Source organism: Hypanus sabinus, chromosome 6 (genome assembly GCF_030144855.1).
Source record: "Hypanus sabinus isolate sHypSab1 chromosome 6, sHypSab1.hap1, whole genome shotgun sequence".
In the NCBI taxonomy this organism is placed as follows: Eukaryota; Metazoa; Chordata; class Chondrichthyes; order Myliobatiformes; family Dasyatidae; genus Hypanus; species Hypanus sabinus.
The window spans coordinates 175070016-175086912 of NC_082711.1; the positions used below are offsets into that span (position 1 = coordinate 175070016).

At 39.2% G+C, this 16897-nt stretch overlaps 1 protein-coding gene across 1 annotated transcript in view; it reads left to right on the forward strand.

Annotated features, from left to right (window-relative positions):
• Positions 1–16897, forward strand: part of rps6kb1b (ribosomal protein S6 kinase b, polypeptide 1b) — an 88159-nt gene that overhangs the window by 12863 nt on the left and 58399 nt on the right. The window contains 3 exon segments of the mRNA XM_059973651.1: positions 3657–3700; positions 6263–6383; positions 14404–14472. Of these exon segments, the coding sequence (XP_059829634.1) occupies positions 3657–3700; positions 6263–6383; positions 14404–14472 (234 nt within the window).

The following is a 16897-nucleotide window of genomic DNA, read 5'->3' on the forward strand; positions in this document are numbered from 1 at the left end:
TTGCCTCATTATTTTTGTTCTGAAGAGGTAGAGGGTTGTCAGGAACGAATATAGTATTACAGCTTACATCATGGAGTTTCTGGTAAGAAGTCGATATAATAAACTGATTATAAGCTTCAAAATTGACATTGAGTTGCAGAAAGCCTTGACACTCATGAGAGATAGTAGAGAGTTAAAGACAGGTAATGGTGGTAGACCCTTGAGTACATGATGAGAAACTGCCGTAAAAATCATGGGTGACACTAGCTAGCCCAGAAGGCTCTGTCAAGCAGAAATAAGGTAAGACTCTTCCAGTCTGTATAAAGACAGTGAGTAGTGGGATGAGTACATTGTAGTGGGCTGCACTAACCCAATTTCATTCACTGATGAATGGGCAAGGCAGCTGGAACTCAATTCTGGCAAAATTCAAAGATGAAAGGTTTGTCATCATGGAGGATGTGGTGGATGAATAAAACTGTTGTAATGAAGGGAGGAGACACGTCACTGGAAAACGTTAGATGTTTGGCATGTTCTTGCCTTTTGATTGAAAGGAAAAAGAAAACGCCCTTCACTTCTGTCATTTCCTACGGTAAAGGTCACTGGCTGTGTCAAGCAAAAGGACGGAATCCAATTGCTGTAACAATGGTAAAAGTCTATGAATTCCGGGTCAAAAACAAATTGTATCTTTGTCGACCCATCTTTGGCTCTTTTGACTTGAGAGCAATAACAATACAAATAAGTAGAGTTAACTAACCTTGGAATTAATGTTCAGCAAGAACAGTAACAGAACCAATAAGCAGAGCTAACATGTCTTAAGACTAATGTCAAACATTGGACATTATAGTAAGGTAAATCCAACTTAGTACACAATTTACACAACTGAGAGTGCTTAATTTTATGTTTGCTTTTTGGAGGTTCTTAAATAATACACAAGCAAAGCATAATAGAGCAGTGTATCATAGTTGTAAGTTTCCATTTATATTGCAGGTTGACTTGAACAAGTCAAAAATTAAAAGTGCTACTCCAAAACTTCGAGAGAAATTATTTAAAATGGAAGTTATAAATGATAACCACATTTAGATGAATCCAACTGCATCGTACAAAGATAAACAATAGGACTAACTAGCACAAAGGCCCATTAATGACTAGAGACCTTGGGTGGCTACCTACTAGCAAACTAGGAATGATCGTCAATTATGTCCTTTTGCAATAGAAATAATGGCAATTGCCGTAAGACCAACAAATATGCATTTTTAATGTAGATTTTGCAATGTCTTTTGGAATTAAATTGTTCCAGACAGATTTTGGGGTACAACTTACTCATAAAATTTTGAAATTAAAAATATCTGAGAGATTAGCTTGTCCTAAACTTCTTGAGAGCCTGCCCATTTTAATTCCTGGCAGTTTCAATTCCAGATTAAAGTGCACAGATTCTCGGGATGTTCAGCCTTGATGATTTAACTGAATGGTCCGTGAATGTTTCAGATGGTCATTCTGGCCCATCAATTCTGAACCACTGTTTTATCTCATGAAGAAGAATGTACGTGGTCACAGGATCAAAACAGAAACCAAAGTAGTTCATTACTGCATTGCTGTGAAATAACCTCAGTGACGCTGTACCTGCAGGGTAGTCTGAAGTCAAAAATAGAAAAGAGACATTGGTTAAATCCATCTGAAGGTGAATGAAGACAATTTTAAAGCAATGGCTTTTTGTCAAAGAAAAGGAAATTTGGAATGTGGAATGCCATGGTCAATTGTGGGATTTGAGCAGTGTTTTCAACATTAAGGAATTGGGAGTTTTAAGTAAAACCTGCATATGGGTGTTGGAACATATTGAGATAAATGAACAAGATTTGTGAGCTTTTTATTGAAATTAACCATATAACAATTACAGCATGGAAACAGGCCATCTTGGCACTTCTAGTCCATGCCGATGCTTACGCTCACCTAGTCCAACTGGCCCGCACTCAGCCCATAACTCTCCATTCCTTTCCTGTCCATATACCTATCCAATTTTACTTTAAATGACAAAATTTTAAGTGCCTCAACCACTTCTACTGGAAGCTCATTCCACACAGCTACCACTCTCTGAGTAAAGAAATTCCCCCTCGTGTTACCCTTAAACTTTTGCCCCCACCTCTCAAATCACGTTCTCTTGTTTGAATCTCCCCTACTCTCAATGGAAAAAGCCTATCCACGTCAACTCTATCTATCCCCTTCATTATTTTAAATACCTCTATCAAGTCCCCCTCAACCTTCTACGTTCCAAAGAATAAAGACCTAACTTGTTCAACCTTTCCCTGTAACTTAGGTGCTGAAACTCAGGTAACATTCTAGTAAATCTCCTCTGTACTCTCTCTATTTTGTTGATATCTTTCCTATTATTTGGTGACCAGAACTATACACAATACTCCAAACTCGGCCTTAACAATGACTTGTACAATTTTAACATTACATCCCAACTCCTGTACTCAATGCTCTTATTTATAAAGGCCAGCATACCTAAAGCTTTCTTCACCACCCTATCCACATGAGATTCCACCTTCAGGGAACTATGCACCATTATTCTTAGGTCACTCTGTTCTACTGCATTCTTCAATGCCCTACCACCATATATGTCCTATTTGGATTATTCCTACCAAAATATAGCACCTCACACTTAGCAGCATTAAACTCCATCTGCCATCATTCAGCCCACTCTTCGAACTGGCCTAAATTTCTCTGCAAGCTTTGAAAACCTACTTCATTATCCACAACGCCACCTATCTTAGTATCATCTGCATACTTACTAATCCAATTTACCACCCCATCATCCAGATCATTAATGTATATGACAAACAATATTGGACCCAATACAGATCCCTGAGGCATACCACTAGTCACCGGCCTCCAACCTGACAAACAGTTATCCACCACTACTCTCTGGCATCTCCCATCTAGCCACTGTTGAATCCATTTTACTACTTCAATATTAATACCTAACGATTGAACCTTCCTAACTAACCTTCTGTGCGGAACCTTGTCAAAGGCCTTACTGAAGTCCATATAAACAACATCCGCTGCTTTACCCTCGTCAACTTTCCTCATAACCTCTTAAAAAAATTCAGTAAGATTTGTCAAACATGACCTTCCACGCACAAATCCATGCTGACTATTCCTAATCAGACCCTGTCTATCCAGATAATTATATATACCATCTCTAAGAATATTTTCCATTAATTTACCCACCACTGATGTCACCACTGAAATTGGCTAATATGAGGGAAAATAGTATCAAAACAACAGTACCTCATTTTGTTACAATACTATATAACTGAGTATGGTTGCCGTTAGTACTAATTTGCATCAATAGAGGGTACAAATTGAAAGTGACCTTTTTAGCAGATTTGTGTCCTGATGCAAGGTTTTGGCCCAAAGCATCAACTGTTCATTTCATTCCATAGATGCTGCCTGACCTGCTGAGTTTGCACCATGTTTGTGAGTAGTTGTGGGGAGCCTGAAAACCAAGCTACTGTTGAAAGATGGTGTATATTTGCTTTTAGGTATTTGAACAGCCTGGATATTTAGTGCCTAATTTGATTTATAATATTTGTAAGGTTGGTAAATTGAAGAAGCCGTTTAATACGATAGAGGTCTTAATTGTGTTCTGGTTATACTAATGATTTCTTGCTTTTCAGGTGCAGTACAGTGACTGCATGGAGCATGGAGTTCCCTTTGAACTGTGAGTTGATATTTAGCATTTTTATATATGTTGCAATAAAAATTAAATCTATTGAACAATTCAATTTTGTGTTAACCATGCCAATCCTTAGCATAAACAACATCTAATATTAAAGATTAGCTTTATTTGTTACATGTACATTGAAACTTACTGTGAAATGCATTATTTGCATCAACGACCAACACAGTCCTGAGAATGTGCTGGCGACAGCCCACAAGTGTCATCGTGCTTCTCGTGCCAACATAGCCTGTCCACAACTTACTAACCTGAACCTATGTGTTTTTGGAAGGTGGGAGGGAACAGGAGCACCTGGAGGAAACCCACATGGTCATGAGGAGAACATACAAAATCCTTAGAGACGGCAGTGTGAATGGAATCACGATCACTGGCGCTTTAGACCATGCTGTCCTGGAAGAGTCCTGATGTTTTCTGCTTCTCTCCTTCTCGAAAACCTGTGATTGTTTCTTGCACTACACATGCAAAAAATAATTGGTCCCGACTGGGGCAACCAGGATATTGCAGGGCTGGGGATTTGTTGGGAGCATTGTGTGGAGGAAAGTGAGAATTTTTGCTTGTTTTGTTAACTGCTGATAAACATAGGTGTACATTAATTTTAAGTATAGAACCACTGGGCAAAACTGGGGCACCTCTCCAAATGCTGGATCAGCCTGCTTAACACTCTTGAGTGATTTGGTTGAGGTGTAGAGAATATAATGTGGCTTCAGTAACTATGCAAAGGTGATAGTTAAAGGAACAGGAAATTGCACGAATGGTCGCTTTTTAAATGATAGGTAAACACCCATGTCCTTATACATTGAAATTACAGTGGCATGCAAAAGTTTGGGCACCCCGGTCAAAATTTCTGTTATTGTGAATAGCTAAGCGAGTAAAAGATGACCTGATTTCCAAAGGTAAAGATGCCAAATTTCTTTAATATTTTAAGCAAGATTACATTTTAATTTATATCTTTTATAGTTTCAAAATAACAAAAAAAGGAAAATGGTCCAAAGCAAAAGTTTGCGCACCCTGTATGATCAATACTTAGTAACGCCCCCTTTGGCAAGTATCACAGCTTGTAAACGTTTTCTGTAGCCAGCTAAGAGTCTTTCAATTCTTGTTTGGGGGACTTTTGCCCATCCTTCCTTGCAAAAGGCTTCTAATTCTGTGAGATTCTTGGGCTGTCTTGCATGCACTGCTCTTTTAAGGTCAGTCCACAGATGTTCGATGATGTTTAGGTCAGGGGACTGTGAGGGCCATGGCCAAACCTTCAGCTTGCACCTCTTGAGGTAGCCCATTGTAGATTTTGAGGTGTATTTAGGATCATTATCCTGTTATAGAAACCATCCTCTTTTCATCTTCAGCTTTTTTTTTACAGATGGTGTGAAGTTTGCTTCCAAAATTTGCTGATATTTAATTGAATTCTTTCTTTCCTCTACCAGTGAAATGTTCCCGTGCCACTGGCTGTAACACAAGTCCAAAGCATGATTGATCCACTCCCGTGCTTAACAGTTGGCAAGGTGTTCTCTTCATGAAATTCTGCATAATTTTTTCTCCAAACATACCTTTGCTCATTGCTGCCAAAAAGTTGTATTTTAACTTCATCAGTCCATAGGACTTGTTTCCAAATTGCATCAGGCTTGTTTAGATGTTCCTTTGCAAACTTCTGATGCTGAATTTTGTGTTGAAGACACAGGAATGATTTTCTTCTGATGACTCTTCCATTAAGGTCATATTTGTGCAGGTGTCGCTGCAGAGTTGAAGAGTGGACCACCACTCCAGAGTCTGATAAATCTTCCTGAAGGTCTTTTGCAATCATACGGGGGTTTTGATTTGCCTTTCTAGCAATCCTATGAGCAGTTCTCTTGGAAAGTTTTCTTGGTCTTCCAGACCTCCACTTGACCTCCACCGTTCCAGTTAACTGCCATTTCTTAATTACATTATGAACTGAGGAAACGGCTACCTGAAAACGCTTTGCTATTTCCTTATAGCCTTCTCCTGCTTTGTGGTCATCAATCATTTTAATTTTCAGAGTCCTAGGCAGTTGCTTAGAGGAGCCCATGGCTGCTGATTGTTGGGGCAAGGTTTGAGGAGTCAGGGTATTTATAAAGCTTTGAAATTTGCACCCCCTGGCCTTTCCTAACGATGACTGTGAACAAGCCATAGCCCTAACAAGCTAATTAAGGTCTGAGACCTTGGTAAAAGTTACCTGAGAGCTCAAATCTCTTGGGGTGTCCAAACTTTTGCATGGTGCTCCTTTCCTTTTTTTCCCACTCTAAAATTGTACAAAACAAAAATAATACACTAATCTTGCTTAAAATGTTGGAAAGAACTTTTCATTTTTAACTTTGATTGTTGGAGATTAGTTCATCTTTTACTCACTTGACTATTCACAGTAACTGAAATTTTGACCGGGGTGCCCAAACTTTTGCATTCCACTGTATCTCTTTCTCCTTATTTTTTCCAATGTTTTGCATATGCTTGATTTCTTTAAATTATTTTAAAGGATGTGATTATACTAGCTTCTTCAGTGGACTTTGAAGTATATTTTCATTTGCTTTTCAGAGATATGGAACACTGTGAAAAATTTGAAATCTCGGAAAACAATGTGAATAGAGGTCCAGAAAAAATCCGACCGGAATGCTTTGAGCTATTGCGGGTGCTAGGCAAAGGTGGTTATGGGAAGGTAAGACATTTCTAAATTTATTTTTCCTTGCCCACATCTACTGAGGTGGAGAATATAACATGGTTGTTATAACATGGCATTAGTTATGATTGAATTATTTTTCCCTTGTTACTTTTGGTAGACAATACTAACTAATCCTGTTTTTCAGATTCAAAGTTCAAAGTACAATTATTATCAAAGTATGTATTCAATATACAACCATGAGATTAATCTCCTTACAGGCAACCACAAAACAAAGAAAGCCAAATAGAACCCATTAAAGCAATAAAAATAAGCAAATAACTTTCAAAACTGAAGTTCACGAAAGTGAGTCCACAGCCACAAAGGCAATAATCACTGCAGCCACTTCAAGAGCCCGTTCTTTGCAGACCACAGCCTTGGTTCAGCACAGAGATGAGTAAACCTCACTGAGCAATGAGCTGAAAGTTGGCCTGTCCCCTGTCTCCAGTCCCAAAACCCTGACCTTTTTGTTCTGGCCTGGTGCTTAAATCAGCTAAATAACAGGCTATTCCTTGCTGTTGGACCTTTCAATTGTTATAAAAGTTAACATTGAGTTCTCAGACTTCGGGTAGTGCCCCATCCCCTTCACCATTCCCCATTCTCTTTTCCCTCTCACTTTATTTCCTTACCTGTCTATCACCTCCTCTTGGTGCTCCTCCCCCTTTTCTTTCTTCCATGGCCTTCTGTCCTCTCCTATCAGAAACCCCCTGTCCCCACTTCCCTGTTTCACCTATAACCTTGTGTTTCTTCCTTCCTTCCCCCACTTTCTAACTCTGACTCCTCATCTTTTTTCTTTGGTCTTGATGAAGGGTCTTGACCTGAAATGTTGACTATACGCTTTTCCATTGATGCTGCCCGAACTGCTGAGTTGCTCTAGCATTTTGTATGTGTTGCTTGGATTTCCAGCATCTACAGATTATTTTTCTGGTTTTCTGATTAAAAAAAATTTTATTCCGCTCATCACTCCTTAACCCTTTTATCTATATTTTTTGCTCATACATGGCTGGGTCAATATTTACCGGAAAACTAGTATTGACAAGTGTTCAGATATGGAGCCAAGAGTGTTTTTCCTATTCATTCAAGGGATATGAACATTTAATTGCCCATCCCTACTTTTCTTTGCGAAGGTGGTGGTGAGCTGCCTTGAACTCTGTTGTCCTTGATGTTGGTATACTGACAGTACTACAATGGAGAGAGTTGCATCCAGTGATGGTGAAGGGGCGGCAGTATATTTCCAAGGCAGAATGATGTGTGCTTGGAGAACAACCTCCAGGCAGTGGTGTTCCTATGATTTTGCTGCCCTTGTCCATCTAGCTGTATGGGATTGGAAGGTGCTGTCTGAGAAATCTTGGCGAGTTGTCTCAATGCATCCTGTAGATAGTACAGTCAGCTACTACTGTGACAATGGAGTGAGTGGATGATCTGCCTGTCAAGTGGACTGCTGTGCCCTGTACGGTGTCGAGTTACTTGAGTGCTGAAGCTGCATTTACCAGGACAAGTGAAGGGTATTCCATCACATTCCTGACTTGAGCCCTTTAGATTGTGTACAGGCTTTATATAAGTTAATTGCTGTAGGATTCCTAGCTTCTGACTTGCTCTTGTAGCCAGATTTTGTATTTGGCTACTCCAGTTCTGTTTCTGGTCAATGGTGACCACAGCATATTGATAATGGAGAATTCAGTGGTAATGTCGGAGTGGTTTGATAAATTCTGCAATACCAAAGGCTGAAAACATCTTTTCTTTGTGTGCTTAAGGTATGCGAGAGTGCTCTTTATATTGAGATTTGCCTGTTGAGCTCATTTGAAATGGTGGAGAAGATTTTCAGTTGGATAGAGGAGGAAGTGACACTTGCACTCCTTTGTTGATTTTCGTGATATGTAGATATCCCAAATTACCGGCCAGTTGTGTAGTGGCATCAGCACTGGACTTCAAGGCGAATGGTCCCGAGTTTGAATCTGGCTGGCGCCCTGCACACTTTCCATCTGTGCTGGTTTGAACTAGCAACTCAGCCTTGTAAAAAAAAGTCAATTGCTATAGAAATGGCAAAAAAAATGCTATCTGATGTGCCACAAGGCATGAAAAAGAACAATAATAGATGCCCCAAAATACTTCCCACTCAAGTTTTGAAGTCATTAATGTTAGAGATTTTGGAATGTCCTCAAATTAGTAAAATTCTAATGATAGGATCATTTGATGAAGATGATAATTAATAGACTCTAACCAGGAAACTTGAAACTTCACAACTCTTCAAAGTAGTGGCACCTGGCTCTCTAACAGTTAAGCAGGTTGTTAATACTGTGTTGACGTCAACTTCCACCCCATTAGTCTTCACATTTAATAGATCATTCTCTAATTTCTTTCACCTTCAACGTGTATTTTTCCCAAGGAGACTTTGTAAAAGAGGATGGAGATACAGAGCCTTGGGTCCCACACCACCAGATTCAGGAACAGTTATTACCCTTCAAATATCAGGGTCCTAAATCAGTGTGGATAATTTCACTCGCCTCAACGCTGGACTGATACAACAACCTGTAGAGTCACTTTCAAGGACTTTAAAGCTCATATTCACAATAGTTATTTATCATGATCTTGTCTGTTAGTTTATTTATTTATTGAGATACACCACGGAATAGGCCCCTCCTGCCCTTCGAGTCACACTGCCCAGCAATACCCCGATTTAATCTGAACCGAATCATGGGGTTTATGTCTAACTGGCCCAGAAGATTGAAAAAATGGAACAAGTGACATCCTTGTGTTTTCTTGTGTTTTTGTGCTGAATGTAGATTTCCTTTCCCATAAAAGGGCCTCAAATGTTCCTTCCATATGTACTTCTTCCAGCTCAGCATGCTGTATTCAGTGCTCACCGCACTAGTGGAACTAAACAGATTGAGTAAAGGTTTTACAGAGCATGTGTCTACAACATGCAAAGGTGACCCTGAGTTTGTAGTTAGTTCTCACTTTTTTGGCCTATTCACTGTTCCAGTGCAGCCCAGTGTAAACTTGCTGAGCTGCATTCCATCTCTCAACTTGTAGCCCTCAGCACTCGATGTTGAAATCAACAATTTCAGATAACCAGCCTTTCTGGTTGGTATCAGATCTCTCTGGCACTGATGAACAGTGATTAACTTTAACCCTATTTTTTTCTTCTCACAGATGCCACCTGATCTTGAATATTGCATGCATTTTCTGTTTTTATTTTGGATTTCCAACATGTGCGGTGTTTCTTTTAATCTTGCAGATCCTGTCTTTTAAGGCCATAAGACATGAGAACAGAGTTAGGCTATTCCGCCTTTCAAGTCTGCTCTACATTTTCATTCCTTTTCTATTTACATCTCCAGGCAGATCATCTGTGAACAACAAACTTCCACCACCCTCTGAGTGGGTGACATCACTAGAAATTGTAACATTTAGCTTGGTCTCCACCCTATTACAGGCATTCTTTTCCCCTTTAGAATTTAAAACATCTGATTTTATGGCTCTTATCTATCTCAATTAAATGTCACTGACCTGAGCCAGTAATTACTTCTCTTTCCAGCATAGTTTTTTAATGTTTAATGTTTTAATTGATAACAATATTGGCGGGCTGTGTGAATTATTCCCTAAGAGGGTTCAACTTTCAAGCTGAACTCATTCACTTCTCCTGAATATTTTTTAATGGATGTTTTATTAGTGGATGCAATGAGAAACCCAACAGGCACGGCATTAATCAAGTATACCAATGGTAAATATTCCTAGAAATCTGGGGCAAGTCATTTAAATAATCATGCAACATCCGATGTATGCCTACAATGAATTCTTTAAAGCAAGCTGTGTGCCTTGAGTCCTTCTGTCCCCTGCTTTTGCTCTGTTATTACGGTTATTGTCAACATGTGGGGTATGTGAAGTGTTGATTCTTACCAGCTTATCTCTGCTGTCCTTGGACTGCACCTGGTGTCTGTTTAAAAAGAACTAATAATTAGCAGGGATCTGGGACCAACCAAGTAACTTCTCTTATGTGGCAAAGGAAGATGTTAATTGGGAGTTACGAATGTTATGGCTGGAAGTGATATCTCGGTTCACTGCCAAATTAGTCTAAATTAATTAATGCAATGTTTGGGTACTGTAGCCAGAAAAAAATAAATGCATCTGAGCTCTTGTTTGCAGTGAAGGTTAATGAGATGTACAAGATAAATTAGTGGGACAGTTGGAAAAATATTCTGTAGCAGCACAGCCATGGACATTACCCAGGTTTTCATATAAAAGGAAAGTTAATACAGCTAAATGTTTTCAACAGAAATCTCAACAAATTGTGAAGCACATTGTGAATATCTATGGACATTGAGCAGTTGGGGAAATAGGCTTATTATAGGAAGAAGAGAGCGCAGTAGATCTCTTGAATCTTGAAACTTGGGTACTAGAGTGAATACTTTTCCTTCCAAACGAGTTGTTTGCTTCTGGGTAACCATGCACTCGTGGGACATGGAAAGATAACGGGGAATGAAGTGGCAGGAGCATGAAAATACCTTTTCAATTGGAAACAGCAAAGCATGCCTGAAGTTTATTAATAAGGGGTAAGAAAGTGAGGAGTTAAATGAATGAAGATTATTAATGAAAAGGATCAGGTGAATAAAGGGCTGTCAGATCCTCTGGATTTGATGGTTTTGTGGCGACCCATTTCCTGGCACATCTGAACCGGCTCACAATTAGCCAGCGTTCCGGCTAAGGGAGATAGCCTATGGGGGTTTGCGAGCACAGAGCTTTGGAGCCTCTGTGCCACGGGGGGCAGGTTGAGGGAGGCTTAAAAGTGAGGCTGGGGATTTCGAATAAAGTTTTTTCTTCGACTGCAGTTACCGACTCCGTGTCGTAATTTTAGCGCTGCATGTAGCACGCCGCTACAGTTTTCTATTTTATGGTCACAAGTTGCAGCAGTGATAATGGAAGAGAAAAGCAATGTTATTTAATTGACATGAAGTCATTGACTGTCAGTGTTTGGAGAAACCTGATGTCCTTGTACAAGTATGAAGTTACTTGATTCACCCACAATAATTTGTGATGGTGTACGTTTTGATGTACATGTGATGAATGGATTTGAATCTTGACTCTTAAGTCTTGAGGGAAATATTGGTGTTTATTGCAAGCAATTTGGACCACAAGAATAAATATTGTTGCAATAATGCAAGGCCACCTTGTAAATTTTTGATTTTTCATTTAAAGAAGCTTACACTAAGATGCAGTGCAGCAAGGGCTTGTTTTATTGATTTTTCATGTCCTATGAGAAAAGATTGAATAGAGTGTACTGGTTTGGAAGAATGAAGTGATTTGACTGAATAGATACACTAAAATGATTTCCCCTCCTGAGGTTGTCTAGAAGTAGCAGCTGAAATCTCTGGATGAGGAGTTAAGATAAGAGATACCTGAATCTTTGGCAGTTCATTTCCAAAGCTGCAGGAATGCAGAAGAATTGAGAGTTATGGGGATTGGAAAGCAAAATAGACATAAGGGCAACGACTGACTGACCATGATGCTGTTGACTGGGAGATGAGATTTGACAGGTCATCTGGTTTTCTTTTGTTTCCTTCATTTTCAGTGTGGGCTTTTCATTTGGTTCATTGTTTCAAAGGCTGCTTGCACTTTGTGGTGATCATGGGTGGAATGGGCAAGATTCTTGTCAACTGTTTAGGTGCTACCATTTTGTACATACCAAATATTGTACATACCAAATATTTTTCAACACAGATCACCAAATGGTGATAGGACCATGAGTCCTGATGTTTTCTTAGACGCACTGAGCAGTACACATCCTGTTGAATTCTGCACACGCAGCCTTTCCAATCAACTGGAACAACAATTCCATATTGAGTCAATATTCTGTTTATTTAAACTCATCATCAAGCAGTGTTGACTTTTTAACAGATGAAAAGCTGTTTAAAGAGGAAATTTGACTTGTGCACATCCTTTCACAGTGCCTTTTGGCAAATAGGGAGCATTTGGGCATAAATCTTGAGTGCCAGAGGAGTGTGCAAAGACATATCTATCTTTTTGCACTATTTATTTAAATAAATATAAATAAATACATATTTACAATTATATAATTTTTTCATTGTTTATAGAGTTTGGTCTTGCACTTTATTGCTGCCACAAAACAGCAGATTTCACGACAATGTCAGTGATAATAAACCTGATTCTGATTTAAAGAGTTCAGTTTTGCGCCTCTTCAGTTCTCTCAGTCATCAGCAAGTGATGGAAGGTGGCAATAACCTAACAGGAAACAAGGACATAAGATATAGACATTTTTTAGCATTATACTCTTTACTAATTTCTTTAATGTCTAGAGATCTTATTTGTGCTTTGAAAGAACAGTATCTGAGTCCGCTTGGCAATTAGCTTGTAGATGTTTCATCATCGGTCGAGGTGACGTCCTCAGAGCACAGTTGTTGGTGTTTCTCCCTGGGAGTGCTCGCGTTTATATAGCCCCCTATGTGCTTGCCTCAGTCCTGATTGGCTACCCTGCAGTTGACCTTTGAATTCTATTGGCTCGCAATATGGGAACACAAACTCAAGGTATGCAGATATGATCCACTGTCGCTGATCTTGGTACGTGAAGACCAAGAAGGGCACCTCTTTAACTGGGGCACTGCACAGGTAAACACGAGGCAGGCATGAGAAATTTTAGAAGCGTGGTTCTGTTCTGATAACTCTGTAAACAAACATATCAAAATAGATGCCATCTACAAACCCCCAAGAGCTAAAGAAACATGAGCCAATAGAATTTAAAGGTCATCTGCAGGGGTGGCCAATCAGGACTGAGGCAAATGAACGAGGATCTATCTAAATGTGAACACTCTCAAAGAGAAACACTAATAACTGCGCCCTGAGGATGTCACATTGACTGGTCTGCAAAGTAATTGCCAAGCTTGGCAAACACTGCAACATCAAATGCCTCAATCACCACCATCCAAAATGTCTGAGTCTCTTTAGCAGATCTGTGGTAGAAGACCCTAAAGGATTATGCTCTAAAAAGTTTCCTCCAGCTATCAGTCTTTGGCACTTTCTGAAACTGCCACCTGAACTTAGACTTGTCAGCCATGGAAAGCATCCATCCTGCCAAGAATTTTAAGAATTTTGTATGTTTTGATGAGATCTTCCAACCTTTTCAACTCTAGAGAATGCAGTTGCAGTCTATTCGATCTCTTGTCATTTGACAAAGCTATCTAATGAATCTTTGGTGTGCTGCCTTTTTTGACAAATGTTTAGTATCCTTTCTTTGTGGCAAGGAGAGCAAAACATCAGGTCCCACAATGTCGCAGGCAAACTTGATAATGTAACACTTGGCCCCTTCAACACAATCATTTTTATAGATTGTGAATCATTGTGGTGCTCCAGTAGTCTCAGTCTGCCAGTCAGGCAATGTGTTTATTCCCAAATTCTTTTTTCCCAATCTGATAGTCAATTCTAAATCATGATAACCAACTCTAAATCCATGTCAACATTTTACTCCAGTTCTATGTGTTTTTTTTACTGGTTGATGAACCTTTGTGGGACCTTATTGATTTTTTTGAGACAATTAAAAATATCCCTCATCCACTAATTCCTTGTCAATTCTGCTAGTTGCTAGTTATCTCAGTAAAGCACTAGCAGATTAATCAAACATTATTTAAATTTTACAAATTGTACTGATTTGGATTTTATAAAACATTCTATTAAAAATCATTTTAAATTCTATTATTTTCAAGGTGGTTCTGTTATTACATCCTTTGTTACAGAATTCAGTATTTTTCCTGCTGCTGAAGTCAAGCAAGTGGTTGATAACTTCCCTGTTTTGTTTTCTCTTTCTGTTTGTAATAGTAGAGTCACACTTGAAGTTATAATTTCAAGGTGTTTTGTTGGAATTTCTTGATATTTGAATGAGACAAATATACTTAAATCTTTTTCTCTCCATTGGTTAAGGTCTGAAATCAGGAACTGATCTTCCTTTGGAATTCTGTACTGGGTCAAATGTGATTCTTGAGAGTAAAATGAGAAACTTTTCTCTGGATTACAGGTTTTCCAAGTGAGGAAGGTATCGGGTGCATATACAGGAAAGATATTTGCCATGAAAGTGCTAAAGAAGGTAGTGTATACAATCTTTAAACTATTTTGTGTCCTGAGCCCAGAGTCATTGTTCATTTTAATTACTCTATTATTTTTTTCATGTTTCTGTAAGTAATGTCTTGGAATTAATACCTGTCTCCAAACCAGAACTAATTTGTCACCTAACCATGAGTCCTTTTAATGATTTCAAATTGCCTTTTAAAATAACTGATATTCATGACTTGTCAGATTAACTCTGTACATTATATGTCAGTGCTGCCTGAGACAAATCTGTTATAAAGGTTAGCTAAAAATAATATTTCCAAAAATAGCTTGTGACGTCAATAAAAAAAAATGTGCAGGAAGCTGTCTGAGCACTTTGTCAGGGCATTCGCCCTTATGTTAGTTGTCACTAAAGTTGCCCAGTGAGAAAATTGGGGAGTTTGTTATGTATGAAAAACTGGCTTTGTAAATTTAATGTCAGAAATTGGATCAGCATATTACCTAGATGGCAGCAGAAAATTATAACTCGACATGGGGTCCAGCGAGTGGCTCAAATTGTGGAGATCAAGTTTCACCTTGGGCTGTATATAGATCCAGTATAGATCAAAGTATTTTCCAAGTGATGAGAAACTCAGAACTTTGCACAATCAGAGAGATTTGGAATATCATGTAAACCTATTCCAAGAGTCAGTTTGTAAATTTTTCAAAGTATTGGTGGTATTTCATAAAACAAAAAAAGTTGCCATGTTCTGTTTTGGTTATCAATCAAGGTGTATTTGCCTTTTTACTAGATATAGCACCAAATTCATTGGAACAGTACCAGGGCTTTTGAGGATTGTGTTAGGAAGACTGATAGGGTTAAGCTTGATTTGCATTCCCTACGTTTAGTGGTTTGAGGGAGTCATTTTACAGTGAAGATCTTTACTGGGGAAATCCAAGAAGCACAAACAATCTCAAAGTTAGGGAATTCAAGAATGGAGTCAGAAATACTCTTTACCTTTCACACCCAAAGACCTGAGAGATATTGTACATTTTCATGGTTGAGATGAGTGAGATTATTTTTATTAAATGCAGTTGTGGTACAGATTTGATTTTAAGAATTAGGTTTGGAGCTGATTTGCCTTCCACTTTGTTCCCTATGACAGCATCCTGGAGGTGAAAAGTGCAATGTGGAAAACAATCATTCTTATAAGTGAAAAGTACAGTCATCTGTGTTTTCTTTCCAGCGGTTTTAAAGTTGCCTATGGGATGGACGTGAGGGTGACAAGGTAGAGATGCATCTCTACTAAGGGAGGTGTAAGGCGCTCCTTCCCTCCACTAGCTCGCAAGTCACCCTTGGGCAAGGTGTAGCACCTGCTTAGCTCCCAATCAGGGTTATGGGAAGCCATGGGAGTTGGTAGTGGATGGTCTTATGAGCAGCTGGTGCATTTCACAAGTCCTGGTTATGGGATCATTTACTCCAGGCAGAGAATCTCTGAAGAGTATTGATATGGCTGGGGTCACCTGTCTTGTAAAGACACTGCCCAGAAGAAAGCAAAGGCAAACCGCTACTGTAGAAAAATTTGCCAAGAACAGTCATGGGCATGAGACAATGTACGCCCACGCCACATAATGATATTGGTAGAATGGATTGAGGTCCCGTCGTTTCTGCCTGTGTTTCAAGTAAGTAAATATTCATTGTGGATTTGTGATTACATCTCCTCGCTGATGATCAATGTAGTTGCACCTCAAGGATGCATGCTTAACCCACTTCTCTATTCTCACTACACTCATGGTTGTGTGGTGAGGGATAGCTCAAATGCTATTTATTTCAGCAAGATCAAGAAACTGATTGTGGACTTCAGAAAGAAGTTGGGCAAACATACACCAATCTTCATTGAGGGGTCAGTGGTGGAAAGGGTGAGCAGCTTCAAGTTCCTGGGCATCAGCATCTTAAGAGTATCTGTCTTGGGCCCACCATATTGATAAAATTATAAATTAGGCACCTCAGTGGCTATATTTCATTAGGAGTTTGAAAGGCTTCTATACATCAAAGACTGGCAGACTTCTACAGAAGTACTGTGGGACAGCATTGTGACTGGTTACATCACTGTTTGGTTTTGAGGCTCCAGTGCACAGGATCAAAAGAGGCTTCAATAGATTGTAGATTCAGCCAGCTCCATTGCTAGCACAACTCTTCCCGCACTGTCGAGGACATCTTCAAAAGGCAGCTCCTCAAGAAATTACTATTAAAACGCTTGCCATCGTGGACATGCCCTCTTCTCATTACTAACACTAGGGCGAAGGTACAGGAACCTGAAGACTTGCACTCAATATTTTAGGAATAGCTTCCCTAGTCCATGAAACCACTAACAATATCTCACTACTCCTCTTTAGCACATATTTATTGTAACTTAGAAATTTGTTTCCTGCCACAAAACAACAAATTTCAAAACCAAGTGTTAATAAATCTAATACTGATT